The 26,867-nt window shown below is 49.1% G+C and overlaps 2 protein-coding genes across 6 annotated transcripts in view; one reads left to right on the top strand and one right to left on the bottom strand.

The window, feature by feature from the left end:
• The window catches only part of LETMD1 (LETM1 domain containing 1), a 7,643-nt gene extending 6,590 nt beyond the window's left edge, over nucleotides 1-1,053 (bottom strand). The window contains exon 1 of the mRNA XM_085315673.1: nucleotides 998-1,053. Within this exon, the coding sequence (XP_085171799.1) occupies nucleotides 998-1,053 (56 nt within the window). The remainder of the gene's footprint in view (nucleotides 1-997) is intronic.
• A 310-nt stretch (nucleotides 1,054-1,363) lies between these two features.
• On the top strand, nucleotides 1,364-26,867 carry SLC11A2 (solute carrier family 11 member 2). Of its 5 annotated transcripts, XM_085315682.1 has the most exons (18): nucleotides 1,364-1,533; nucleotides 2,248-2,332; nucleotides 10,592-10,675; nucleotides 11,960-12,099; nucleotides 12,875-13,000; nucleotides 13,386-13,505; nucleotides 14,685-14,791; nucleotides 15,478-15,548; nucleotides 15,639-15,706; nucleotides 16,148-16,303; nucleotides 16,754-16,912; nucleotides 17,264-17,350; nucleotides 17,870-17,989; nucleotides 18,231-18,380; nucleotides 18,713-18,786; nucleotides 18,944-19,097; nucleotides 19,701-19,754; nucleotides 25,085-26,867. In XM_085315682.1, the coding sequence occupies exons 2-18, from the start codon at nucleotides 2,284-2,286 to the stop codon at nucleotides 25,160-25,162; spliced, it is 1,797 nt and encodes a 598-aa protein (XP_085171808.1). In that variant the 5' UTR covers nucleotides 1,364-1,533; nucleotides 2,248-2,283; the 3' UTR covers nucleotides 25,163-26,867. The 5 variants fall into 5 exon arrangements, with proteins under 5 accessions (XP_085171808.1, XP_085171812.1, XP_085171809.1 ...); XM_085315686.1 differs by lacking the exon at nucleotides 2,248-2,332 and having other exon boundaries at nucleotides 1,478-1,533; XM_085315683.1 differs by lacking the exons at nucleotides 1,364-1,533; nucleotides 2,248-2,332 and adding an exon at nucleotides 4,818-4,839.

The raw sequence follows: 26,867 nt of genomic DNA, 5'->3' as shown, positions 1-26,867 counted from the left end.
GGGAAGGGCGGGTGACGGCGGGCGGAAGTGGCCGGGGGCGCTCACGTGACGGTGGGCGGAAGTGGCTCCGCGGGCGGGTGCGGTCATGGCGGAGCGCGGCGGGGGGGTTCTGCACGGCGGGTCTCCGTGAAGGGCCCGCAGTTGACGCCGCTCCATTAAGACCCTCCCCCCCATTAAGGGCCCCCATTAATCCCCCCCCATTAAGGGTCCCCCGTTTAGGCCCCCTCATTTAGGCCCCTTCCGTGACGGGCCCCCAATTTAAGGGACTCCACGTTAAAGCCCTGCTCCACTACGGCCCCGGGTTGTCAGCAGCGTCTTTTTTAGTTCCACATTAGCCTGTTCTGCACCTTCGCGAGGTACCTCGAGGCGCCGGCAGAGGCCTGGCAGAGCTACGTTTCGCCTTACGAAGCAGAGGGCGATCGGGTCGCGGCAGGGGGCTGGGCGGCCGAGGGGCTGGGCGCAGCCCTGGTTCCTGGGTGTTTCAGTCGTGCCGTGGCTGCGCCAGGAGGGAGGCTGTAACTCRTCCCAGCTTTTCCTCCGCTGCCCTGTCCCCAGCAGTGGCAGGAGGCCACCATGTCCCCAGTGTGGGCCAGCACCGCAGTGGAAGGTCTTTGGGTCACCTGAGGCCTCCCCTGCCCYAGGCGAGGCCTCCTCTGTGCAGGCCACGTCCGCAGGTGCTGGTCTAACCCGGTCTTGCTCCTTGTGTGGCGGACTCAGCTCCAGTACTTGGCAGTCCTTGCTCCAGGAAGGTTTCCCTTGCCCTGCCTTGACTTCCCTTGGTGCAAGGTTGGTTCAAGTCCATGGGAGATGTCCCATCCTCCAAGGGCTTTCCCCTTCATGAAGCCCCTTTTCCCTTTTTGACAGCTCTTCTTGAGGCACGTCCCTCTTCGGAGGAGCTCCTGCCAGTCTCTCTGTCCCCATCCTGGGCATATTTTTGAGCATTCAACCCCACCTTTGTCCCTCCTTGTTTTCCAGTCATCCCTCCCTTTGTCAAGACCTGGAGTGGGAGCAGCCGTCCCCACCCAGGTCCATGCGGGACATTCCCTGCGCCATCAGCCCAGGCATGAAACTGCCGCGTGGGACTGGGCACCAAAGCCATGCATGATCCCTCCAGCTGTTCTTCCCTTCGGCAGCAAGGTGCCAATAACCTGGGAACTGGGTGGCCAAACCAGTTTTGCAGCTGTTCCTGCGTAGTTTCGTGCAGGTCGTGTTTGTTTCCTTGGCTGTGAGATTGTCACAGGAAACAGGGTCAAGAGCCTTAGAGATGATCTGTTGTGTCTATCTCTAAGCTTTGCTGTCTCTTTTTTTTTCCTCCCAGACATTACTAAAGCTAAGCACTACGTTTTCTCATTTCCAGGTTTGCCAGCATCTCCTGCATCCTCTGCGAGTTCTCAAAAGATGCTTTCCCAAGGAAGATCCCATCTTTTCCCTAGAGAAAGCCAAAAAACCCACCATGAGCCACTTTGACATCTAAGGGAGGCAGGAGCAGCGTGAAGGCAGTCACGCACACATGTGTCTTTGCCCTGCTGGGTGGTAAGTAAGTCTGTTACCCTTGTACGTGTGTTTTTTTTTTTTTTTTTCCACATGTTGCGCATTCAGCTGTTGCTTATCAGAAAAAGGCACCAGGGGCCTTTTGCGGGTTTGAGAAAAACTCTGGGTTTATCGTTGTGCTTTCATGGGTTTCAGACCAGCAGGAATCAGTGATAATATATTGTATTGATCCAGGCAAGGGAAGGGATAACGTCTTATCAGTGCTGCACGTACTGAAAATGCACAATAGTGCCAGTTTGGGCTTTAATCTGTCAAATAGCCCCAGTGGAGCAGAGTCCAGGCTGCGTTTTGAACTAATCACCAGAGCGCTCTGATGCTCAACAAAATGGCTTTTTAATTGAGGTCCAAGATTGATAATGTGCCCCAGTGACCACGTAACCCACCTTTCCCCAAGCCGGCTGCTGCCACTCACAACGCAGAAAAGGCTCCGCATCAAAGCGCRCGGCCGTCCTATTAATTCCACTTTGACAGTTTTACGGTTACGATAAGGCAGAAATAGATGTAATTGCGTTCGGAAGACTTTGAATTGTCTGCTGAGCGTCTCTGGGGGAACTCTGCCCAGCGCCGGCCGGTCCAGGGCTCCTGTTTGCAGTGCCCGTGTGCCGCGGGCGGAGGAGAGAGGGAGTGGAGCGGCGGGACGGGTGGGGACGCCTCTTATATAGAGGAGGGAACGCTGCCTGGGCTATCCTCTCCCAGAAACTGCGGAGCAAGAAGCGGCAACCCTCCTGTGCAATGCCCAAGAAATACACTCTAAAGCAGAACTCGCCGACCTGTGAATTGGGTGAGTATCACAAAGTCCTAGCATTAGGAAAGCCGCTCCTGGAAAGCCTCTTTCTGGGTGCAGGAGGGTGAGCTGCTCTCCACACTAAGCTCTCCATAAAGCTCACAAAAAATATAGGACATATTTCCAAATGACAGTTGTTTCATTTCCTCCCTCTGCTTGCAGCACCTTGCAGGGATGTTCTCGCTGCAGCCAGGTTAGGGATCTGCTGGCTGATGCTTCACTCAGTCTAATCCTGCAGTATTTTCAGAACAAGATAAATTTTCCAGCCTCTGGACAAAAGCTATTGGCATCTCCCTCTGAGGGACATAAAATCCCAGAACCACCTCCACATAATTTCCTGTGGCTGCATGCTAAATGGTGGCTGCTTTCTAAGTGAGGAAGCTGCCAAGTGCACCTTCCCAACACCTATCCTGATGGGAGAGGGTTCACACTGCGACTGCTGTGCTTTTTGATTTCTTTTTTTCCTCTAAAGCCCGTGCTGGATAGGGCTGTTGGCCCTTTCTCTACAGAGGTTGGGTAAAGCAAGCAACTGCCAAATCTCCCCTTTCCCAGTTTTCTCCTCCTCTTATCTTTCCTGGATTCAGGGTTTTTGGAATGTCCCATGTGATTGTTTTGCTGTCTTGTTYAAGCAAAAAGGAATGCGAATTGCAAAACCTGCATGTTTGGGAAAAGTGAGAAATGAATTCCGGTTCCCCTCCTTTCTCGTACTGTGAAGGGCTCTCGTTTTCAAAAGGCGACTTCTCTAGTGTGGATCAGCATTTGCACGCTTCTTTGCTCGTTAGCCAGATCTCTGTGTCTCTTGTTCTCCCTTGTGTCTGTGATCAGGCTGTGGTTATGAGAGAGCTTTCTTGATAATTTACCGAAAAATGAGAAAGGTTGAGAAATGAGAAYGTGGATGTGCCTTTCAAAATGATGCTGTCACACACTAATTCCGGGGCTGGCAGGTTTCTCCTCTACCTTACAAARGAAATCTTTTGCCTTTGTTATCAGAAAGTAGTATCTTTGTATCTTAAATTTTCAAGGGAACCTCCAGAGCAACAGGAAATCTGTGAAAGAGCAGGATTTCCCTCCAGAAAAGATAGGCTTAAAGAAAACCAAACAAAACCGAAATCAAGAGTCTCCTTTCYCCAAAATGCAGTATATTTTTTGTGAAAGGGATGTAAAATATAGAKTTATTGTGAAAGAATTTAAATGAAAGTGTTCAAAGAGAGCCCATGTCTGAGGCCATTTGTCCCGTTGGCAGCTGAAGATCTGGAAGTTCAGGTTGTAGGCATGAAAAACGTTCTTGACATCAGCATAACCCTAAGGAACCTTCTTGGTCCTGATGAATCTGCATTTTCAAATGGAATAAACCATCTATCAGAAAGATCTCCAATCACCCTCGTATAGCAGGGCCCAGCCTGAGCTATCTTTTTAACAGAGAAATGGAGCATCCACTCTGTAGAGCTAACGCGCTCGAAAGCCAAGAGACAAAAACCGGCGTTTGTGCCGTGTATCACGTTTTCCAAGACCCAGGGCAGTGACTCCTGACTGTTCTGCTCTTCTAAAAACCTGTTTGGAAATGAATGAATGAAAGTTTGAGCATTCGGATGTGCTACCAGGTGTGCACACCTCCTAATCGGCCCGCTCCTGGTTTGACTAGACTAGCGAGCCTTGAGAAATTAAGTTTATGCAGGCCCAGAGTGAAGGACCTTGCGGTGAACGTTAGCTATGAGATGATCCTAGGATGCTGCTCCTCAAACTCCTGCCCTCCTCCCAGGCTGGGCAGGGCATTTTGAAGGCGAAGAGCCCCAACATCCCGCGGGGCTGGGGATGTGTCCTCCACGATGGCGATGCATGGGTGGGGGACTGCATAGAAAGGGGGGTCAGTGTCCCCACGGCCACGCTCTGCTGCTGAGGGTCTTGGTGACCCCATGGCCAAGCTGCACCGAGGGGCCTGGTGACCCCACGGTGGGGCCTGTGCTGCGGGGGGCGGGGGCAGCGGCCCCACAGCTGAGTCGCGCTGAGGGTCCCAGTGTCCCGCAACCCCTCGCCGGGCCCGGGCACCGCCGCGGCGCGGAGCCGAGCGGGCGGAGCCGAGCGGGGCCGAACGACTCCGAGTGGAGCCGAGCGAGCCCGAGCGCGGCCGAGCGAGCCCGAGCGACTCCGAGTGGAGCCGAGCGAGCCCGAGCGGGGCCGAGCGAGNCTGAGGGTCCCAGTGTCCCGCAACCCCTCGCCGGGCCCGGGCACCGCCGCGGCGCGGAGCCGAGCGGGCGGAGCCGAGCGGGGCCGAACGACTCCCCCGGGCACCGCCGCGGCGCGGAGCCGAGCGGGCGGGGCCGAACGATTCCGAGTGGAGCCGAGCGAGCCCGAGCGGGGCCGAACGACTCCGAGTGGAGCCGAGTGACTCCGAGTGGAGCCGAGCGGGGCCGGGCCGGGCCGGGCCGGGCCGGCGGCGGCAGTGCGGGCCGCAGCCGGGCATGGGGCGGCGGCGGCGGCGGGGGCGCCTGGGGGCGGCCGAGGCGGTGAGTGCCGAGGGCGGCCGGGGGGAGTCTCCGGCACCCGGGGGAGGGGCGGGGAGGTGGCTGCGTCCGACCCTTACACTCACTCCGGGGAGTGCTGGGGCAGGTGAGTGCTCTCCTCCACTCCCGGGAGTGCTGAGGGGGATGTTTCCTCTCACACTCATAAGTGAGTGCTGGGGTCGGTGGATCCCTGCTCTGGTGAGTGCTTAGAGAGGTGGATCCCCACTCTGGTGAGTGCAAGTGGCAGGTGGATCCCCACTCCGGTGAGTGCTGGTGGCAGATGGCTCCTCACCCTGGTGAGCACTGGGGTCAGGTGGATCCCCGCTCCGGTGAGCACTGGGGTCAGGTGGATCCCCACTCCAGTGAGTGCTGGTGGCAGATGGCTCCTCAGCCTGGTGAGTGCTGGGGGCCGGTGGTTCCCCGCTCCGGTGAGTGCTGGGGCAGGTGGATCCCCGCTCCGGTGAGTGCTGGGGGCTCCCCTGGGGACGCCGGGGATCCCCCACTGTCCGGCCACTCCGCTGGGTGTGTTTTATTTGGGAGTGGGGGGAATCATGAGGCCCCGATGCCCCTGGCCTCCAGGGCACCAGCWTCCCCCCATCCCAGCTCCGCTCAGCGGGGCCGGGGCATCCCCAGGCACTCGGTGACCTTGGGCGTCCCCCAGCCCCGCGAGCTGCCTGGYGAGCCGGGCACCGGCCCGCGGGGCCTCGCGCCGAGGGGGTGTCTGCGGGCGCAGCGCGATGCTTTGCAGGCAGGGTCGGGCGGGCGGTCGCTGTCTCAGCACCTTGCAGCGCCTCTGGGAGTTTGCCAGCACCTGCCCGAGCGGAGTAGCTGAGTGCTCAGCTTGCACCTGAGCTGTGTCGGGGCCCGGGATCTGCATGACCCTGTCCTTAAGTCTCTGCTTTCCTCCCCAAGGCCTCGATCTGCTGTTAAATCCGCCAGCGCGATCACCTTCCCGCTGGCTTCGTCGTAAAGCAGGCGGCCGGGTCTGTGTTTCGCACGGCAGCTGCGGAGCTGTGTGTGTCTTGAACCGTCCCCACCAGCCAGCACACCTCCGGGTTTCAGCTGCCCGCTCACGCTTGCTCTGTTTCCTGTTGAAATACAGCAGTTGCCGACTGTATTTTAAGTCGGACCTTTCAGGCATTTCTGTCTGCGTRGCTGTAACGCTGTAGAAACTGCAGCGTGTTTGGTGCTGGCTGGGGGGAGTGTGGATGCGTCCAGCCTTGCTGCGCTTGGTGCATCTGACAGCGCAAAACCTGTCCCAGTTCGTCCCCAGCCTTCCCAGCCTGAAGCGACTTCCCAGGGTGCTCGCGTGTGCRAAAGTTGATGTTGTRTGTAAGCTTTGCAGTGAAGCAGGGCTGYGTGATCTGCGCCACGTATTTACCGTCCTGTTATCACTGCGGAGCCACAGTCGAGCGTCCCGAGGTCCAAACTCCGGCGTCCGACTCRGGAGGCGCTCAGCGTTAGCGTGCTGGGAAAGCCGAGGCCAGCCGGCAGCAATCGCTTTCGGTGCGCTTCTGTGTGAAGAAGGCCAAACGTCGTAACGCCAGGCTGAGCTCAGCAAAGGGCGGCGTGACCCTCCGCAGGGCTGCGTTTCCCCCGTCTCTGCGCCTGGCCCTGCRGCGCTGGGGAGCCGGCAGAGAGGAAGGCCCGGAGCAAAGGCCACGCACGATTGCCCATGGGAGCTGGAGGCTTCCTCGGAGGAGATGTGTCGCAGAGGGACATCGTTCTCCTACGGTCTTGGGGGCACGCAGCCCCTTCCCCAGCAGGGCAGCGAGCACGGCTTGTTAAATGGGAACTGTAAAACAAGGTCTTGGTTACAGGAGTGTTTTGGTAGAGACCAGGGTGCTGCAGTCAGCAAAGAGCCAGGGCTCTGTTCTGGTTTGGGACAAGATCTGGGGTGTTTGGGGTTATAGGATGACCCTGTGCTTCAGTCCCAAGCCAAAGGGACTGTCCAAGCTTGCAGCCTCAAGCCAGGACTGCAGATGTGGTGATCCCACAGTTCAGTGTCTGCTCATCTGTCTTTTTGCTTTACAGTGATTATTAACTGATGTTTCCATAGTCTGTCTCCAACATTGCCTCATTTTTTGAGGRCATTTTTAATCTCCAAGCCTCAGGGCCACTGTAAAAATGAAGGGTTTTAATCAGTTTTATTTATTGTGTGTTGCAATTGTACTTCAAGTCTCAGGTGTGCAGCAAAATCCCACCCCTCCTTCCACGCTTACAAAAAACAGAARAGAGCAACTGGGAGCAGCTTAGAGACATGCTCTTAAATCCGGGAGCCTTCTGATCCCAACAGACTCTGTAGGAGAGTTTCTTCTTGCTTTCAGGTTGTTGTTTCCCAGGTATTGTTCTCCTTCCCTACCTCCCTAAAACAAATAAATAAATCATGCTCTCTGTTTCTAGAAGAAAAGCACACTTAGGTCAGCCTGGCGAGGTCTGGCAAGGGCTCAAGCGGGTCGGGATCGCAGCTGGAGGGCTAGGACCTCCTGCGCCTTTGCTCGGTGCGCTCCTGACGTAGGTCAAAGCGTGTCTTCGCTCAGGCTGAGCAAGTAGGTGACCCTGGCCGTGCAGTAAGAGGTGAGCAATTAGCAAGGAGGGGGCTCATCTAACCTATTTTGGAGCCAGCCTGGCGACCTGCCTCGGAGTGGCTGAGTGAAGCTGTAGCGGTTGATGTTTACAGGCTTATCTTTACTTGTTTTGCTTATCTCTGGTCATCAGCATGACTTGTGGGTGAGAGCTGGTCTGAGAGCAAGGAGGAATCCTGCAGGGGCGAAGCAGCAGTGCTGCTTCCGTGGGGTGAATGCTTTTGCTAGGCGTGTGCGGAGGAGAAGGGTTTCGAGGGCTCGGGTGTTGCAGTGGCAGTGTAGGTGTTTGGAAGCCTGGCCAGGGTGACATGCCTGCAAGGGCTGGAGTGCCAGGAATTACCCTGGTGGGACGACGAGTGATTAACTGGGTCTTCTGCTACGTATTTTKTAGGTGTGTTGCACTTAGCATTGTGGCCATGCGACTTACATAACATAAGCTGTAAAGAATGCAGTTAGGTTCTCCATGTCCTTATATAAAGGACAGCCTCGTGCTGCAAGCCCACGGCAACGTCTGTGTACGAGCAGAAAAGCCAACCCATGCTGCCCAGGCATCTTCCTCCACGCTGCTTTGAAAGAGTTAACTGTGGCAGCGTGCCCCGCAGAAACCAGCAAAGTTCAAAGCCCAACATCAAATGCAGAAATCTCARTCGCAGGAACTGCTCTCCACACGAGTCAAGACAAAGTTCCTTGTTGTCTAATAAACCCTCGTGCCTTCACGCTGATGATGGCAAGCAGCGATCTGCTCCCCTTTCCCCTCGCTAGACAGCGTTTCTGCTTTGCTGCAATCAAGAAGCAAAGACCCATTGGACTGAGGTGCGCCAATTCAGCAACAAAAAGCCAGGGTGCACACGGAAGAATGATCTGTTGTTTCGTACGTAGGTATTGAATATTTAGAGAACAGAAGTAGCGTGTTTGTTTTTTGGATTAGAGCAGCCTTACAATAGTCTGTTCTTGGCCTTTTGATTTATTCCAAGAAATGTTTCCTTCTGGGAACTTGGATGTCTTGCATAAGCATGAATATGGTCTATAAAATTAAACTTACAAATCATATACAGTAGGTGTTCTGCCTCTAGAAGACAGGACATAGCCAAGTGAGCCCATAACATGCTCATTTGGTTTGAGGAATTGACTRAAGATATTCATAGAGGTTATGGATAGAAGGAACAATAAATCCCTATTTCCTGTGTACTGCCAACCCTCTTATTTCGTCCACGTAACCACTGCATTGAGAGCAGTGACAGTGTGTCAGTAAAGCAGATCTTTTAGAAAGGCATCCAGATGTGGGGACGGTGGGCAAAATCATCCCTCGGATGTGTTTTTGCCTTACCTCTCTTAGCAGCTCTCCAGCTCAGTCATCTGAGCGARGTTGGAAGTATGTGAAATAGCACAGGCAAAATATTCACGCCTGAGTACCAGGCAATGGCTGCTTTTATTGGAATTGTGTGGGAGAAGGGTCTGTGAGCCACGTTTCTAAGCCAGCGTGCGTAGGAAAGTGTTCCCGGAATAAGGTTGTGAATGAATGTGTCAGGAGTTCGGTTGCTGTGGGGAGCTTGTCAGCAGAGATAGGGGAACCAATTTTGCTCACGCCTTAGCGAAGATGTGTTTTGCAAGGAGATATTTAGGTCAGTCTCGCAGTGTAACGAATGTTTGCCATGTGATCTTCTTCCCCTTTGCCTTCGTTAACCAAGTGAATGTTTCTTGGAACTTGCTGCTAAGGTAAGCGTTGTTCCTCTCGAAGGGACTGGGTCTCGGAAAAGATGGCTTATTGCTGAATTTTAGATTTTTAGAATAAAAGCCCTGCATCCTTGCCGGACGCGGCGGCTGGCAGGGGTCAGCATTCCTGTCCCCGGGAGCCTTGCGTCTACGCGGCTTGCAGACCAGCGCCGCTTTCCGCTGCCCCGAGCCCGTAAGGCTGCGAGAGCCGGTGACTTAGTGCATGGTTTTTCCTCTGCAGAAGAGGCAGGGACAATTTGYGTGCAACCATATGGGAGCAGCAAAAAAGTGACAGTGAGTGACAGAAAATCTTAGTTTAGTGCAACCTTAATGCTTAGCTCTGCACTGGTGCAGATTAATTCTTCTCCATGCTCCTGTAGAGGAAACACTCGAAATTATTTGCAAAGTGGCGGAATAAGCAAACACCTTCCCTGAGCGTTGCACGTTGGCAGATTCGGTGGCGGGTGGGAGCAGCGAGTTGTGCAGAGTTCAGAGCTCCTGGGGCATGGTGTGTGCTTTATTAATCTCTTGCTCTAGAATCAACGCTTTAAAATCTTGAGTATATTGGGATAGATAAATATCAATTGCACTCGTGCCTACAAGAAACGGTTTTGCTCTTTCCGTGCGTGAGATAACCGTCTCTGGGCTAGCATATCAGGCTTGGTTACAAACCACCTTTGTAGCTGGAGGTTTGCTCATTATGGAACCAGTAAATTAATCTTTAAAAATCTAAAATTGGTTCAATCACTAAAGTAAATTTCCAGCTAATGTTTTCCTTTTATTAGTTCAGTGTCTATCAGTGAAGACATATTACACGAAAATTCCCCGTTAATATGTAACAGGCTTTGATGGAGGTTAAGTGCTTTACATACCAAACATACATACTGTTGGTGCTTTGACTTGTCCTTGAAGGGCTTGAGGGGTCAACTGTTTAAAGTCTGGAGGATGCCAGCTTCATCTGAAGTCCTGTAGCAGATCCCAGTTTCTTTTTGCATGGATTAGACTTAAAAAAAATGAACCGCGGTGAAAGAGTTACATCATCTCTTGGAAGAGACTTAGGGACCCTGTAGAGGGTGTGCCGTAAGGCTAATAATCATGCCTGGAGGGGGAGGGATGGTATGTAATTTTTTACACATCAAGGAAATTCCACTCTTGTTTCTTTAGCTGGAGTTTCACAATATGCGCTGTCCTAAGCCTGGGAGCTTGCAAACACTTTTGTCAYGTTGGTCTGCCCGGTTGGTCTGTCCACTTCTTTTTCATGTTGTGGCAACAGGAGTTTCCAAGCAGGTTCCAGGCCAAACACTCTCCTTCTAGGCCTGCAAGTACTTCACAGCTGGAAAAGGACTGGAGAAGTAACTCTGTCCCTGCCAGTAGCTGTTGGYTCTGTCATCCTTCTTACAGGTTGTTACTCTCCTTGATGTGTTTTGGTAACCAGCTCTTCCCCCTCTCCTTTGCAGCTGATGTGGCCAATTTAAAGCAGTTGCCCAGCCAGGGGAAGGATTCCACCATGGTGCCCGGTACAGACCGGAAAGCGTCCTATGGTAAGGTGTGCTTTGTGGCACATCAGACGTACTCTGATCTATCAACCTTCTTTTCTGTCTAATTTATTCCCTTGTTCCACACAAAACACTGTAAGAATTTAAGGTGCCCGTTTGCTATCCCATACGCTTGATTATTGTAGCGGACACAAACCCTCGCACTTCTCAAATGACTCCAGCAATAGACTTGTGGTTCCTGCGACTCGCGCAGCCTTGCTTAACTAGATGAACAAGCTGGTCTTGTGCAGTCAGATCTCTCTTGATCGCACACACACACAGGTAGCTCCAAAGCCTTTATGTAAATGCCTTAGCTGACAGGCGTGTGAGGTATTTGGGAGGCAGGGAAAAAGGAGGAGCCATGAATTTCAGTTTACTCTGATGATGCAATAGGAAACTTGGTAAAAGAGCAGACCTTGTTTTTAGTCCTCCTCTTAAAAAGACGAGACGGCCAGGACGTATGCTGCTCTTCAGCTCTTAGAGGAAAATGCCACGTAGAGGTAGCAAAAGTGAGTATTCCCTCTATTCTGGATGTGGCTTTTTGTGGCAGTTGGGCAGGGGAGGGTCTTTACATGYAATCTGCAGGGATTTGGGACTTCATTGCCAGACTAACCTTGTACACCTTTTTACAAGATAAATTTAGAAACTGTCCTGAAAATTCAGCAGGGCTGGCTCTCCCCTGTTCCTCTAATGCTTTAGGGGAAGGGAGGATTATCAGGCAGTCTCCTACTTGTTGCCTACTTCCAAACAAATGCTGCATTGTACTTTCCCTGGAGTCTGCCTGGTAGCAGAGTCCTTCCAGGACTTGAACTAGACTCCTCAGACATCCAATTCTCCAGGCTAGCTTGGAGGAAGGCTCTCTGTGATCATGAAAAAGTCGACAGGAGTCTCTCTTGGATTTGACTTGCTGAGTCCCAGTTAGTCATTATGGTAATACTGCTGGGCTGCCGTTACAGGCAATGCCCCGGGCCAGCTTTTTGTAGCAAATCTGAATAAACAAACTGCCAGCTAATCAGCCTCCACTCATTGTGTGAAAGAGGGAGAGTTTAGTCAAGGCAGCTTGTGCAAGATGAGGAGTGTGGGCTCCTAGGGCGAGTTTACAACAGTATGTTATTTTCACATGTTTATCTCTTTAAAAGTAGTTTGATCAGCGTTATCTGTGAAGCCAGAACACACTCATTTCACTTTGCCTCTGGGTCTTGCCAGGCCTCTGCCAATTTTTTCTGTGTTTCCAGAGACCCTCGTACTGACTCCTCACCCGTTTTCTGCTTTTCTTTTCTGTCCCTCCAGAAGATGCCTCTGGGGAAAATGGGGAGGTTGTCAGCACAATTTCCAACAGCATGAATCCACTGCATTCTCCTGATACCTCCTCAGAGGAGCCCTTTACCACCTACTTTGATAGCAAGATCCCGATTCCTGAAGATGAAACAGTAAGTATAGCTGAGTCCTCCCCCACCTGCCCCAGTAGGAAAATCTGATAGGAAAATCTGAACGTGTTTGGAACCAGGGTGAGTAATTTGCTAGGTCCTAAGCCTAGGAATGGTTCCCCTTCCTGTCTAGACTGAGAAGGGTGGCGAGGCTGCCTTGCCCCAGTCAGTGCAGATCTGGGAGAGAAGGGGGTGAAGTATCTCCTGTGCTTGCTGTGGGATGCCTGATTCACCATTTGTAATTTCTCTTCTAGAAAGCCTGGCTGTAATCAACAAAAMTAGCCAAAGAGCAGAGAAATTTTTGTGTGTGTAGCCCCAGGGGAGGGGAGGTTGGCTCTTTGTTCCCTTGTCAAGGCTTAACTGGCCTTGTAACATCACCAGTGAGGACTGTCTCCTTTGCAGAGGGCTCTGTGTTCAGCATGTAGGTGCCCTCTTTAGTTTTCACTGAGCAACAAGGCAGCATTTCAGCTACAGGCAAAGGAGGCTTCACCTCCYGCTCTGACTGACGTGATTGTATCCTTGGTTGTCCCAAAGTAAAGAAATTGCTGTAGAGTTTAGGACAAGCTGAAATAACAGACTGATCATACCAGGGCCACTCTCTGTTGCAGCAGCAAGCAAATTGAAATAGCAGCTCCRAATGTCTCTTGCTACTCATTATGTCTAACAGCTGGATGGTTCTTGGGGATGATGCTTGTCAGGTTATCCGTCCTCTGCATTAGGAGAGGGCTCCAGTGCAGAGCTGAGTTCTTATCTCCCTGTCTTCTCTTCCCTCTAAAAGCATTCGTGCTTTAGCTTTCGCAAGCTCTGGGCCTTCACAGGACCAGGCTTTCTCATGAGCATTGCCTACCTGGATCCGGGCAACATCGAGTCGGATTTACAGTCCGGGGCTGTTGCAGGATTTAAGGTCAGTGCAGAAGCTTACAAATTAARCYCTGTAAGTTATCTACCCCTTCTACCCTCAATGCTGCCCTGTGTTTTYGGGCAGCAGTACTAAAAGCCCCGTTGTTGCTGCTGGGCTSATAATGCCACAAAGAAGGASAAGGGGAGAGAGAGACTCTCTCACRTGCCCTCTCCAACACTGGCTCCTGGCCCTGTCTGCCTTTGGTCCCATCCTGTGCCATCTCCAGACTCCTAAAACAGCCTCCAGTTGTCAGTAGTGATTCTTTCCAAGTGCCTGGGATTCCCAAAAGTCCGTGCAAGGCTAGGCATGGGTGGACCTGGGGCCTTGCGTGTGGCTGTAGTGTCTTGTTATGTCAGGCCACCCACTCCTGTCTTCCCATCTCCCTCAGCTACTGTGGGTGCTGTTGCTGGCAACGATCATCGGGCTGCTCCTGCAGCGACTGGCCGCAAGGCTAGGGGTKGTGACGGGGCTGCATCTCGCTGAAGTGTGTAACCGGCAGTATCAGAAGGTAGGTGACCTCTCTCCCTAATATACAGCAAACCAGAGGGATATGGAGAGAAGCTTTACTCCTCACTACAAGGGTGCACAGAGGGTCTACCAGGCCTGGCATAGCCTAAATTTCTCTGCAGAGTTGTCATTGGGTTTATTCCAGTTCCTAATTTCTGCTGTGTAAAGAGACTCTCCTGATAACCTCGTGGGTCTGCATCAGTTTGATTCTCTCGTGGGACCTGTGAGGGATCGCTGCTGCCCGTTAAGTGCCAAATCTTCCTCTTGAGGAAGTGTTTYGGTTGCTAAAATACGTTTTCATTATCACGTTCTGTCATTGTCAGAGAAGTTGGGAGTTTTAATTGATTTCTTCAGTTCTGGCCCACAGTTGAAGGAAAGGCAAGTTTAGAAGAATTTTTTAACTGTAGCCATGATTTAGCACTAACTGGGGGGCTGAAAGGGCTGGTGAAGAACCTGGACTTTTAGGAAAACAGGTTGGGGACACTTCACATCCTGGTGGTATTTTCCCTATCTTACTTAGAYTGTTCTATCAGGTTCCTTGAGCAATAGGACCAGGACTGTTCAAATACAGTCAGTTAAATGAGCTCAAGGAATCATGAGGTGAGAGATGGCCTTTTAGAACAAGATCGTTGCATGGTTGTTAAATTTCCCTGCTTAAGAAATATCTGTGTCTTGTGTAAAAAAGGACTCTGCATCTTCTTCATCTGAAGATGAGTGATGCTGCCCATTGGGAAAGGGCTGTTGGGAAGTCATTGGCATCTCTGCAAGTCAGTGTAGACAGTTTGATGACTCTCAGCAAACACTTGAGACTTTGTCATTGGTCTGGCCGTGTGAAATGTCTTCCAAAGCCCATTTTCAGCACCTCTGTACGCAGAAGTGTCTACTTKCACTGTCCCAATGAGCCAAACCTATTAAGCTGAGTAATTTAGAATATACAAATGATCTAAGAACCTTCTCCAGTGATTGCCGCARGTAACCTGTATTTCTGCTCTGGGCCAGCCATAAAATGGCAATTGTCAACAACTTTTCCACACATTAATTTGATACAGCTGTGGCAAGTCTGGAAAAAGAGACCATTTCTGAATGTGTAATCACCTGCAATCACATGCTTATATAGGAAATTACAGGGAGAAGAAATTTTCCCTTTTTGTTGATGGTACTGGGTTTTCTGTATCTCTAGGTTCCTCGGATTATCTTGTGGCTGATGGTCGAACTTGCTATCATCGGATCCGACATGCAAGAAGTCATTGGCTCAGCAATTGCTATGAACCTCTTGTCGATGGGGAAGTAAGTAGGATTCGCTGTCATAGGCAAGCAGGAAATTAATGCCCTTCTTTAGGATTAAGAAAGTGACACTGTGTGCGCCAAATATGCTCATTTATTTCTTATAAATCTTCTGAAATAAGCACTTTGTGGAGGGTGAGTCATCTAAGCCAAGCCATGTTAGCTATTTGTCTTGGATGACTCAGCCTTTGGTGCCTTTTTTTTTTGCTACAAGGGGAACTGTGGGTGGCTGGYTTATATTTTAACTGTAACTGATGCACACCAAAATTGGGCTGCAGCCTTTCTGGCAAATTTTACATTCCCAGTAAAGCACTGCCAGAAAGATACTCTCTTTAGACAGGAAGCTTTGAAATGAAAATCTATCGAGAAGCGACAGTTTTGTACCAATTAGTTATTAAAGTCTAACTCACTCCTGTCATTCTCAACATGAGCATGTGATTTGCTTTCTAGTTTCAGGGAGAAAAGTCTTATCTGAGCTRTTTGTGCAGAAAATAAACCTATGGTCTCTTGCCCCATGTAGCCAAACGTCTTGTCAGACTGCAAACAAACCCTTGAACAATGCAGTTCTTCCATTCCCAAACAAACACTCTAATTAAAAGGAGATTTTGGACTCTGAAGTTTTAATGTGGCTAAAAGATGAGGTCAAAGTGTTCTGTAAGCTAATGCCTGCTCTTGTCTGTTTCTCACAGGATCCCACTGTGGGGTGGCGTGCTCATCACCATTGCTGACACGTTTGTGTTTCTCTTCCTGGACAAATATGGTAATTTCTCCTTTTTCCTTCAGTTTTTGAAAGCTAAATCTGAGGTGCAGCTTTGCTTTGAGGTTGCTGATGGTCTTTTTGTCTTTACAGGCTTGCGAAAACTGGAAGCATTCTTTGGCTTTCTGATTACCATCATGGCTCTTACGTTTGGATACGAGGTACCTTCACTGGCTCTCTCTGGTTTCCCCCAGAGCTGTTYGGTGACAGTTTCCTTTTCTCCCCACCACTGGCAAACTCCTGTGCCAGAACGGCATGAAAACGCACAGGCAGACACTTGTGATTAAAATTAAGGCCATTTGAAGTTGGGTCTGTGTTTCCAGTGGTGCAGGATTCTGATTTGTGGCTGTCATCTGGCTAACACACTTGCAGTGAGGGCTGTACTGAACGCTGTCTCTTGGGGGTGGRCGCTGGCATATACTGTGTCTGCTCTTCAGTGAAGCGTCCTCTATTTTATTAAATGACAGATGATTGCCACGCTTTGGTTTTGTTGTTTTCARGGGGGCCACGTTTTAGCTCATGAGTGTCTCCAAATGGACTAAGTTGCTGTATGATGCCTGTCAAGCTAAAATTACCCGTGTYTCTCTTGTGTCTATGTCCAGTATGTTACAGTAAAACCAGATCAGGGGAGTCTGCTGAAAGGGCTGTTTGTCCCGTATTGCCAGAACTGTGGCACGCCTCAGCTGGAACAAGCTGTGGGAATTGTAGGTGCTGTTATCATGCCACACAACATGTACCTGCACTCCGCTTTGGTCAAGGTAAGCGGCTGCTCTGATTAATGCAGAAAGCATGCACAGGGGTGATGCACCAGCATCCTGAAAGGCTCAAGAGCTCAAAGTTATGGGSCTTTGGGAGCGTGCTTTGAGCATTACTTCAGTGGGAACATAGCAAACCCCTCGAAGGCGGCCAGCTGAGTCCCTGGTATAGGGTTAGTTGTGAGAGCCTTGAGACACATGTTCTTTACGTGGGCCAGTGATGTCCATCTCTGGGCTAGCATGGGCATGCTGACATAACCGCTGCGTTTCAGACTCCAAGCCACCATTGTTAATTCTTCAAATGTTGGGATTTGCTTTATCTTTCCTCCAACGTATTCTCCTCCCTTTTCTATGTCCCATGTCCCACTGTTAGTRTAATATAATTGTAGCTATAAATAGTATAGTAACGAATTCCTGTTTCTCAAACTGCTATTGTGACCATCTCCTTTTCAGTCCCGGCAGGTGAATCGTGCAAACAAGAGGGAAGTACAAGAAGCCAATAAATATTTCTTCATCGAGTCCTGCGTAGCTCTCTTTGTCTCCTTCATCATTAACATCTTCGTTGTGTCTGTCTTTGCTGAGGCTTTCTTTGAAAAGACGAACGAAAATGTGGTAAGTTGCTGGTTGGAGCTGGGATGCTGCTCTTTGTGGGCTGTGGTTTTTGGAGACTCACTGACACTCAATCATGGGGCCGTTAGATCAGCAAGGAAGACTGTCTTAGTAGATGGCTCAGACAGGACAGGTCTGAGACACATCAGTGCCCCTGTGTCAAGGGGAACACGTATAATCTGTGTGGAAAGGAGGAAATAAGAACAAGAGTGCTGGCTCTTTCCGCTCGGACTAGCCTGAGGAGGCACCGAGCGCCTTGGGACCTTGCTGTTCCTTGCTTGCAGCCTTTAACACTCTGCCTCACTTTTCTCTGGCTGAACAAGTCGAGCCTCCTGCCCCTTTGTGTCATTGCAGAGCGCAGTCTGTACGAACGCCAGCAGTCCACACTCCTCGCTGTTCCCAAACAACAATCAAACACTAGAAGTGGACATCTACAAGGGGGTGAGTGACCTGCTGGGCGTATGGTCTCGTTTCCAGCAGCCTGGCATCCTTGTCTGTTAGCAACTGTTTCTTTTGGGTAAACAGAGACTGTTGAAGGTCAAGACTTGTAATAGAATTACTAAAAATAGAGCTGGAGAAGGCTTCAGAGGGTCCTTGAGTCTAGCCCTTTGCCCAGCCCGAATTATCTTTGCTTTTGCTAATCCTGCTACATCTAAGATGTCTTCAGGGACTCCTTGGCTATCTATTCCCCTGCTCTATTAGCTTGGTGAATACAAAGTTTTTCCTTGCATCCGTCCTGAATCCTCTTAAGAGTGAGGTCCATGGGGTCTTGCCTTAACTGCAGCAGACATGGGAGATGCTGTTCCCTCCCCTCCAAATGGATTATTCCTTTTCTTTCAGCTCAGTGCCTGTGATTAAACTGATGGAAGAGATGGCCACGAAGGAATTTGCCTCCTCTTTCTTGTTCRAGCTCTCAAATGTGGGAATGGGCTAATGTGAGACTGCAATTCTCTGTTCCAGGGCGTTGTTCTGGGATGTTACTTCGGCCCTGCTGCTCTGTATATCTGGGCAATTGGGATCCTTGCTGCAGGCCAGAGCTCAACRATGACAGGGACATACTCTGGACAGTTTGTCATGGAGGTAATTAGCAGCAGCTTCCTGTAACCATGTATCTGACACTTCTCTGTTCCCAAGTCTTTAAAGATAATATGGGTAATGGCCCCTTCCTTGGACACTCAGCTCCTGCAGGAAGTTGCAGCAAACTATCTTACGTGGCTTTCAAGCAAATCAGCTTTTCATCTTGCCCTCAACCTCCCTCTCCCTGCTGCGCTTGAAGCCTCTGTGCTATTTTCATCTAGCAGCCACAATGTTTTTTTCACAGGGCTTCCTGAACCTGAGGTGGTCCCGTTTTGCCCGTGTACTGCTGACTCGCTCTATTGCCATCACCCCCACCCTGCTTGTTGCCATCTTTCAGGATGTTGAACACCTGACTGGCATGAATGACTTCTTAAATGTGCTTATGAGCCTCCAGGTGAGCAGCTGTGCCTGGTTTGGGGGACAGATCTCAGAAAAAAGCCATGTAGCACTGGATATTTCAGCCTCTGGTGCCTAAGGGGTTGTGGGAGCAGCYAAGCAGAGCAAGTTATTGTCAGTAGGCTTTGATCTGCTGGAGGGAGGTAGAAAGGMTCACCCACAGTTTGAAATTGCTTCCGCCTTCTAGCTAGGGGAAGTCCTTTTGACTCACTTTACAATAGCTGTGGGGAAATGCTGTGAGATATGAACAAACCTTGRAGGTTTGTCCATGCTGATATAATCAAAACTGTTTCCACTTTTAATTTTTCTGTATTTTGTTGCTTATTCCAGCTTCCTTTCGCTTTGATCCCTGTCCTGACATTCACCAGCCTGCCCAGTGTCATGAATGATTTTGCCAATGGATTGTAAGTACAAAGGGAATCACCTGCAGGCAGGGGAGGATGTGTTGCTCTTTCTCAGGCACACATTTCATTTCTCTCCTAGCCTCATGACCTACGGCTCTCTTCCAAATGCACGACTGGGCCTGCCACCTCACCCCACTTGCTCTGATTTTCTGTGCAGGTTCTGGAAGATTGGTGGTGGCGTGGTGATTCTTGTGGTCTGCTCCATCAACATGTACTTTGTGGTGGCCTACGTCATGGCCCTGAACCACATAGCTTTGTACATCGGGGCTGCAATTCTCAGTGTGGTCTACCTGTCCTTTGTAGCATATTTGGTAAGTCTCGTTCTCCTGTGGTGCTGGTATTAGTAACTGTTGTGCTGAGTGTCCTTGTAGGTGGGATAAATCGATGGATTTATTTTCTCAGGAGCTGCTGTTACGTTAATAGTGTCACATTTTACAGTCACTATAGTGTCTCTGCCACAGGGTCAGAACAGATGGGGAAGTTGAGGTTTCATGGCCAGATCTGCTTGAGGATCTGCTCTGTGCTGAGCCTACTAATCCACGTAGCCTTTCTGTCCCCCTTCTTCTCACCATTCCTTTAGCAATTCACCTGTTAGCTGTTCCCAAAAGGGCCTTGATTTGCTGTCAAAGCAGCTGAAAGGCCAGAGGAGACTCTGGAATCATTCACAGTTCCTGGTTCCTTTGTACATGCCTGTATATTGCCAGAGGTATCGGACATTTGAAAAATGCCCATCAGTGTAGTTCTTTTCACCTCTAACCYCCTCCGTTATTATTTCAAATGCCAATTTACTTACTGTTAAGCATGTGACAGCATTTAGACAAGCAGAGCCCATGGTCTCTGCAGCATCAACGTCTGTAACAGTCTCCGTAACGTGTTGCAGTGTTTCTGATCGTTGACACCTTCTTCAATTGCAGACCTGGCTGTGTCTGATCGCTCTGGGAGTCTCCTTCCTGGCCTGTGGGAAAACGGTAAGCGTCACTAGAACACTGCTCACGGAAGAGTCACCTTCTCACTCCGCTAAGTAGATACCRTGTCTGTCTGTACACAGAGAGTAGCCATCAGAGCCAGTGCGTTTCTATGGTTTACTGTGTGAACATATACAAGTGTATGTGCAGTTTGCACAGAGAATAGTCGTGTAGTTATGTTTGTTGTATAAAAATCAGATGTACATACTGGAAAATGTTTTGCTGCTAAAATACTAAAAAGTCAGCTGTTTTCTTTGCTGAGCGCCTCTAATCACACTTGTAAGAAGTAGCATGATGTCAGTTGGGCGATACAGAAGCTGCATGCAGTTTGCCTGATTTCTAGACACTAACGTGTTTCATAGCTTAGCAGAGAGTAGCACACAGCATGCTGCAAACTGACTCTTCCTTATGGCCAATCTTTGCTTCCAGCTTCTTTCTGATTTTGCATCAGAAACAGCAGACCTTCATCTCTTAGCATTTTAATACATGTAGCAGAAACACTGAAGCACAGTGAAGATCTAGCTCCAGGTAATCACTGGTTCTGAACAGAACTGTAGAATCTATGAAACAGTAAGCTAGGAAATAGAAAATCTTACCCTTCTGGTGATGTTTGAAGGATGTTTCTGCTACTGTCATTGGGCAAAGTGTAAAGTAGTGACACTACATTCAGAGTCTACCTCTAAAGTCATACTGTGGCTGTTATTCGTGATCTGACTGGATTTGCTTTTCACTTGAAATACTTGGAGGAAAAGTCTCAGTTTAATTAAAAGTGAGGCTGAACATGACGTGCAGCCTGCTTCCACAAGCATGAGAGTTGTGATGCCAGAAAAATATCCCATAGCATAAGGGCAGGAAACCTCAGCACAAGCATTGTCATTTTTTTTTCTTGCCTGGCATGTGATTTTGGTGGTCAGCAAAGGAAAAGACTTTTCATGTTTACTGGTTATTTATGGTTTTATGAGTTTATTTCGTATGTATGCAATTAATAGAAATACTCTGTAGTTCTCAAAAATCCTTACTGCATGGCTCTCATACTGCAGAATATGCCAATAGCCTTCTCCAGTGTGGTCATAAACTGTAACACAAGTTCATTTTTTTTATTTGCAACTCCTGTTGGCCCTGTTTTAAGTTTAATCCAAAACTTGTCTCATTGCCCATCTCTGTTAGCAATTATTGTAGTCCAGTTGTCTTTTGGGAGACAAATATTAACCTGGGAGACACCTAAATCTGATGTGGCCAAGAATTATGTTGTTGAGAACTGTACATGCTGCTTCTGTGATTAGAAAAGATTGCCCACTTTTTCTCCCAATTTTGTGTGAATTAAGARCTTATATCCTGCATGACAGGGTGTTTTTAAGTGTCTTTTATGTATGTGATTTGACTGTGAAAATCGTGTGTCGGAAATGGTAAACYAGGGTTTTATTTGGTCTAGTTTCTCTATTGCTATCTGGAAGCTGTAGCTGGTTGGCAGCTCCAGAGAGATCTTTAGGTATCAAAATGCTTTTGTGGATCTGAGAGGCCACATACAAGTGGTTTTGTGTGTAGCAAACGATCTCTGTTAATGGACACTTTCACATAATGTAGCTGCTGGCAGTTCTGCCCTTCCTCTCCCGGTCTGTAACTGGGCTCGATAACACAGAATCAATAGTTTGGGGTTGGCATGGATAGTCGTGAAAGAGATACAAATCCCTCTGCCTCTGCGCATCTCTGAACCGAGCCGCAGTTTCTCTAGTACCTATAAAGAGGGCTCAGAAACGGCTGCCGACATCTGGGGGGACACTGCCATGGCCCGGAGCTGCCTGCTCTGGTGCAACCCGGTCTGTGCAAGCCTGCCCTCGCCAAAGCAGCAGGCTGGGTTTCATCTCTGCCCAGGCAGTGTTTTGGGGAAGGTTGGTCAGGACAGCCCAGCGTAGGGCCGTTCACGAGCTGGGCTTCTTTAGCCCCTCGTTGAAAATGAGGCTTTCTCAGGAAATTTGTTGTCTTCCTCGGTGTTTCTCTAGTCACAGAGAGGGAGGTCCTCTGCAAAGATAACCACTCTGTCGCGTTCAGAGCCTCAGAGAGACGCGTTTTACAGACCTTATAGCGTTTTGGAGTTTGCTTCTGACTGTGATTTCTCTTGCACAAACGCTTCAGGCCGGGCACGCCATCCGCTCTTGTGACTGCGAGCACAGGAGCAGGGGGTAAAAGGCACGTTCAGAGGCAATGTTCTCCTGTTTTGCCTTCCTGGTAGCATCTTATCCGTAGCTTCCACGACAGGGTGGCTCAGAGCAATTCCAGCTTGTTTCTGCTTTGCAATGGCAGAACTGACTTGGGAGCAAGAGCGTGTTTGGCTGCCGGTTGCCAGCTCAGACCCCGCGTAGCCCATCGCAGCCCCCGAGGCGGTCGTGGGATGTGCGCGCGTATCAGCCAGCACAGAGCCCTAAGTACACTAAGGGAAGAGTTTTTAGAAACTTGATAAAGAATCTGATGATGCTACTGACATGTTTCTTAGAAGCAAATGACAAAATGACAAAAAAGCTGCTAAGCATAGTATTAAAACTTTATTTTAACTAAGGACAGGACTGATTACACTACACCTGCCCTTCAGGCAGCAGAAATTCACTTTCTCCCTCCTCAGATTTAGCAAGCACTAAAACATAATATATTTAAAGTTATTGGTTCAAAAACTCCTGTTGATATTAACTCCTGCCTTGTAACGCTTGTAGGTTTTATGCCTAATCCCACTGTCTCGTGGTACAGACAAAAAGCTTAGAGTGTAAATTTGTTTTCTGTAAGTGGAAAATGGTCTGGATTGTTAACCAAAGGCATGTTTGTGACCAGGATGACTGTAAAACGTGGAACTGCTTGCCTTCCTTGGCCAATGAGTTCTGTAATATCATTGTATGAATCTCTCTGTTTTATGTTTTCTGAGTTTTTTGATTTGTAACAAGTCAGAGGAGATTTTCTTGGCTGCTCTCCAGAAATGAGAATGTACAGATCGTAGCTCTGTGCAGGAGCTTCTGKATCGAGTTCTCCTTGCTTCTTGGCTTCTGCTCTTTGTGAAACTACTTCCCCCCCCGCCCCATATCTGCCCTTGAACTAGTTTGTACAAACTATGTTTTCAATTAAAAGACAGATACTTTTTCAACTTGGTTTCTTGGGTCTTTTTTTTATCTTTTTTTTTCTTTTCCAAATCGCTAGCAATATGTGGCTATAAAAGAAACCCTTGCCAGCGAYGGGAAGGTTTTGATGTCCTGCAAACCAGCCTGTGCTAACTCGGAGACACGAGCGGCACGGTACAAGCTCGCTCCTTGTCCCAACAGGAGTTAAACCCTCCTGCTTTTGCCGTTGCTGCAGGCATTTGAGGYGCTCCGGCTTTCCTTGCACCTAGTTTGGCATGATGGTTTCCTCCACCTTCAAGGCAGTATCGAGAGCTAGGAGAGACGAAGGATCAGGTCCCCATTAGCCACTTGGTGCCTGCCTGGGAGGATTTCCGGGGGTCTTTGTGGGTGAGCCGGGCCATAGCTCGCACATCCCTCCCTACTCGTAGCCCATTTATTGGCTCTTCTGCCTCTGGTGGCAGATCATCCTGTCCGCTCCTTGACCAAACTGTCAACTGCACTAAAAAAAAATCTTACAGGTTTTTATTATGCCCTCCTTTTCCTTTTAGTGAAAGTAGGAGTTGAAAGACCTCTTTATTTGGAATTGAAAGAGGCCAGACCAACTGGGTGAGATTCTGTAGCCTGCTTTTTACAGGAGATCAAAGGGACAATCTCATTGCCTCTTSTTGATCTAGAAATCTTCTTGGGAAGGACGGGAAAATTCAGATAGAGGCAGAAATCGCTGCCTCGTTTTGTTCCTTCTCTCCTCCCTCCAACCAACACCMGCTCAGGCTTTGGAGGTTGGAAAGAGGTGTTGTTGTGTGATCTGGGAAATTTTCTTTCCACCTCTGCAAGCTTTCCAGGCAGGTTGTGGAAGTGGCTTGTGTCCCTTGGGGGACTTTATTCTCTTTTTTGGAAGAGGAAGGATTAATTTGTAAGCCTGCCACRATTCTCTGAGAGAATGAATGCCATTTAGGTTTTGTTTCTATCTGGTAAGGAATGTTCGTGGTAAGTCTTGCTCTCTCRCAAACTACTGCACCTGCCTTTTGATTTGGAGCAGCCAAAATCTTTTTAACCAATTTTGAATAATTAAGCATGAAAATAAAGTTTGCTGAATGGAATAGCTCATTCCSTGTCTGTGTGGATGGAGCCAGACTTGCATGTTGTTGTCACGGCCAGTGTGATAATGCATTCTGATTCCCTCAGCCTTTTGGGGGGATTTGCCTATGAATGAATGGGAAATACTGTCTACTCAAATTTACTTCTGGGGGGAGGTGAGTGACCACCCCACAGAACCTCACTGCTGTGAAACAACATTTTTTTTTAACTTAACTGAACTGTGTAATCAGTTAGTCCTAATTAAGGCTTATCTACACCCAAACTTAATTTGAATGAAGAAGAAAGTTGATTAAAAGTGACTGAGGGAATGTTCTACAGAATAAAATAGCTATTCTGGAATATCCCCACATGTAGACATGCTCTTAAAGTGGATCTGTTTACTAATAARTAGGTATTTGTGTTGTATCAAACTGTTTCTTCAGCTTTAAACTATAATTAGCAATTAAATGGCGCAATCTCGTGCTGGAAGCATGGAGCAGCAGCAGAATGGTCATCCGGCTTCACCCGAGCATGGCCTTGCTTTCCCTTCCTAATCGGCTGCATGCGGCCTCAGTGATTCCAGTGATGCACCCTGCAGCTTAATTAAGCACTCRCAATTAACTGGTCCCATTACCCATCTCATCAAATCTATAAGAGCTCTATTAAAAAAATGTTATGTGAGAAAGTGTTAAAATTGCTTTAACGATGCTTTGGTTTGAATATCTAAGGGTCCTGAACTGAACAAAAAAGAGGAATCCCTAAACTTCCGCCTCTGATTTGCGCACATGGAAATGTGCAGCTTCGGTTAAGCAGGACGGGACCAAAGGAGCAGCCCTCCTCCCTGACATGGTGATGCTCTGAGGGGCCCGGCGGGTGCCTCTTTCCTCTGGCTGCAGGCGGGGAGGCAGGGATGTACCTGCAGGAGGGATGTGGGCCCTTCTCTGCAAACCTGTGGCCTGGGGATGCCTCTGTTCCTGCTCTAGATACTCTCTATCTCTTTTGTTTTTAACCAAAAGTTTTCAAAAACTGACCTAAGCCAAAACACAAGTCTTTCTGGTGATGCATCTTGGTCTTACTGGGCTTTGTTTAACCATGTGCATCGCAGGCTTCGCGGTTGCTGGTTTCTCTAACTCTCTTATTCTTTGCCTCTTCCAGTATCACCTGGGATTCGCTACTCACCCCGAACTCTTCCTTCTGAGCAATGTTGATACAGACTCTGTTGTGACTAGATGATGCCGGGAACCGCAGTAGTAAGAACAGATCTGTTTTTAATGGAAGCCCTTTGTGCTGCAGAAAACTGTTTCCATCACTTGGGGCTAGCACAGAACCAGGTACGGCTGCGGATTGTCAGCAGAAGCCAGGATTTCTTCCAGGGAGGACTGCAAGATAAAACTGTCGGGTGAACAGAAGCGTGATAGGAYCTGCAGAGCCTGAGCATTTCATCAGTCACAGAGACACCAACACAAGTGAAGATCTGGGTCCAAACCACCTCATAATACTGCTGACRTCGGGGTCAGTGTCTTGCTTTTTACGTACCTTAAAAGTTTTTACACTTTTAAAAAATAATTGCATCTGATCTGGGAAGGGATTTGTCGACATTTTACTGATTTAGATTCAAACTTCTCCTGCCTGATGATAGATCTGGTACTGATGTGACACTAATTAATTAATTTTTCCTACTTTGGGAAAATTCCAAGCTTGGCCAGCTGAGCAGGAGCAGAGTTTTCTCATGTGATTCCTAGTGATTTTGCTGACGAGGTGCACTCAGGTTAGSTGGGAGGGGAAAGGAAGACAGTGATGAGAAGTGGCTGTGAAGCTGAGGTGTGGAGCTTGTTCTTCCTGGCCAGGCTGCACGTGTATACAGCAGGGCAATCAGCAGTCCTCTCTAGAAGCTGTCTGTTATATTTGCCAGGTACTTATGGCTATTTTTGCTGTAATACCTGTTCACATCTGACCTCCACTGTGGCTATTTAAAGGCCTTCAGTTCCCAGAAAACAGCTACCTCCCCTGTCCGCTGGCATCTTGTCCAGTCCAGAGCTGCTCTGGTCCCTACAGTTTTCCTACATGTTTGTCCCTGCGACAATAACGTTGATTAGTAGCTGCAGCAAAACCATCTGTGTGCGTTTCTCTTGTCGTCACGGGCCCTGTTTTCGTTTGACTGACACTGCAGCAAGACGTTCAGATCCCTGTCCCTGCTCCAGAGCTGAGCCGAAACGCGGGCTCCTCCGCKAGACAGCGGAGAGGTGGGTGTCAGGACTAGCGTCAGGCGCAAGCTTTGTGGGAGAGCTTAGAGGATTYGGTGCCAGTATCTACCTCTGCACGTGCAGCAGCGAAGCTGCTGTTCCAGGGTTAAAAGCTCCATTTGAGGGCCGGGCTCTGTAAGGAGAGCATCAGCAAATGCTTTTCACCAACACAGAGCAGGTACAAAGCAAACAAACTCACGGCCTTGCTGTCTGCCGTGGCTCTTAGCCCTGGCTCTGAGCCGGCGAGCCCGGTGTTACCTTTCCCTGGTGAAAGCAGGGCAGAGCTTGCACACCTAGGATGGAGCAGCTGCTCTGTGTTTTTGTGGCATTTCAACAAGTTTCAGGTGTTGCTGGGGGCTGTTTCTGGACTACAGGAGGTTCCCAAGCAGGGAGCTTGAGGCAGCAGCCTCCAGTGGCAACACACTTCTTTTTCCTCTTTTCTTTTTTTCTGGTTAATTGTTTTGCAGTGACACTGTTGAGTCCCCAGACTGAGGGTGTTTTGGACACATTTTTATATGTCCTATCTTGGGTTTCTTTTAATTCAGTCTTTGTTCTAATTAAATCTTTTACCAGTTAAGCCTTTTTGTTTCTACATACTTGGCACTAACTTATTCAATGTACTGACTACACTGTGGCTTTTGAAGAATGTGACAAAGGGGCAGAATTTTCCAATAAATGTGTCAGATTCAATTTAA

This window comes from Rhea americana, unplaced genomic scaffold (assembly GCF_003343005.1).
Source record: "Rhea americana isolate MKP2758 unplaced genomic scaffold, rheAme1 scaffold_435, whole genome shotgun sequence".
In the NCBI taxonomy this organism is placed as follows: Eukaryota; Metazoa; Chordata; class Aves; order Rheiformes; family Rheidae; genus Rhea; species Rhea americana.
Note: the sequence above shows the minus strand (reverse complement) of the source record. Positions and strands in the feature narration are given on the sequence as shown.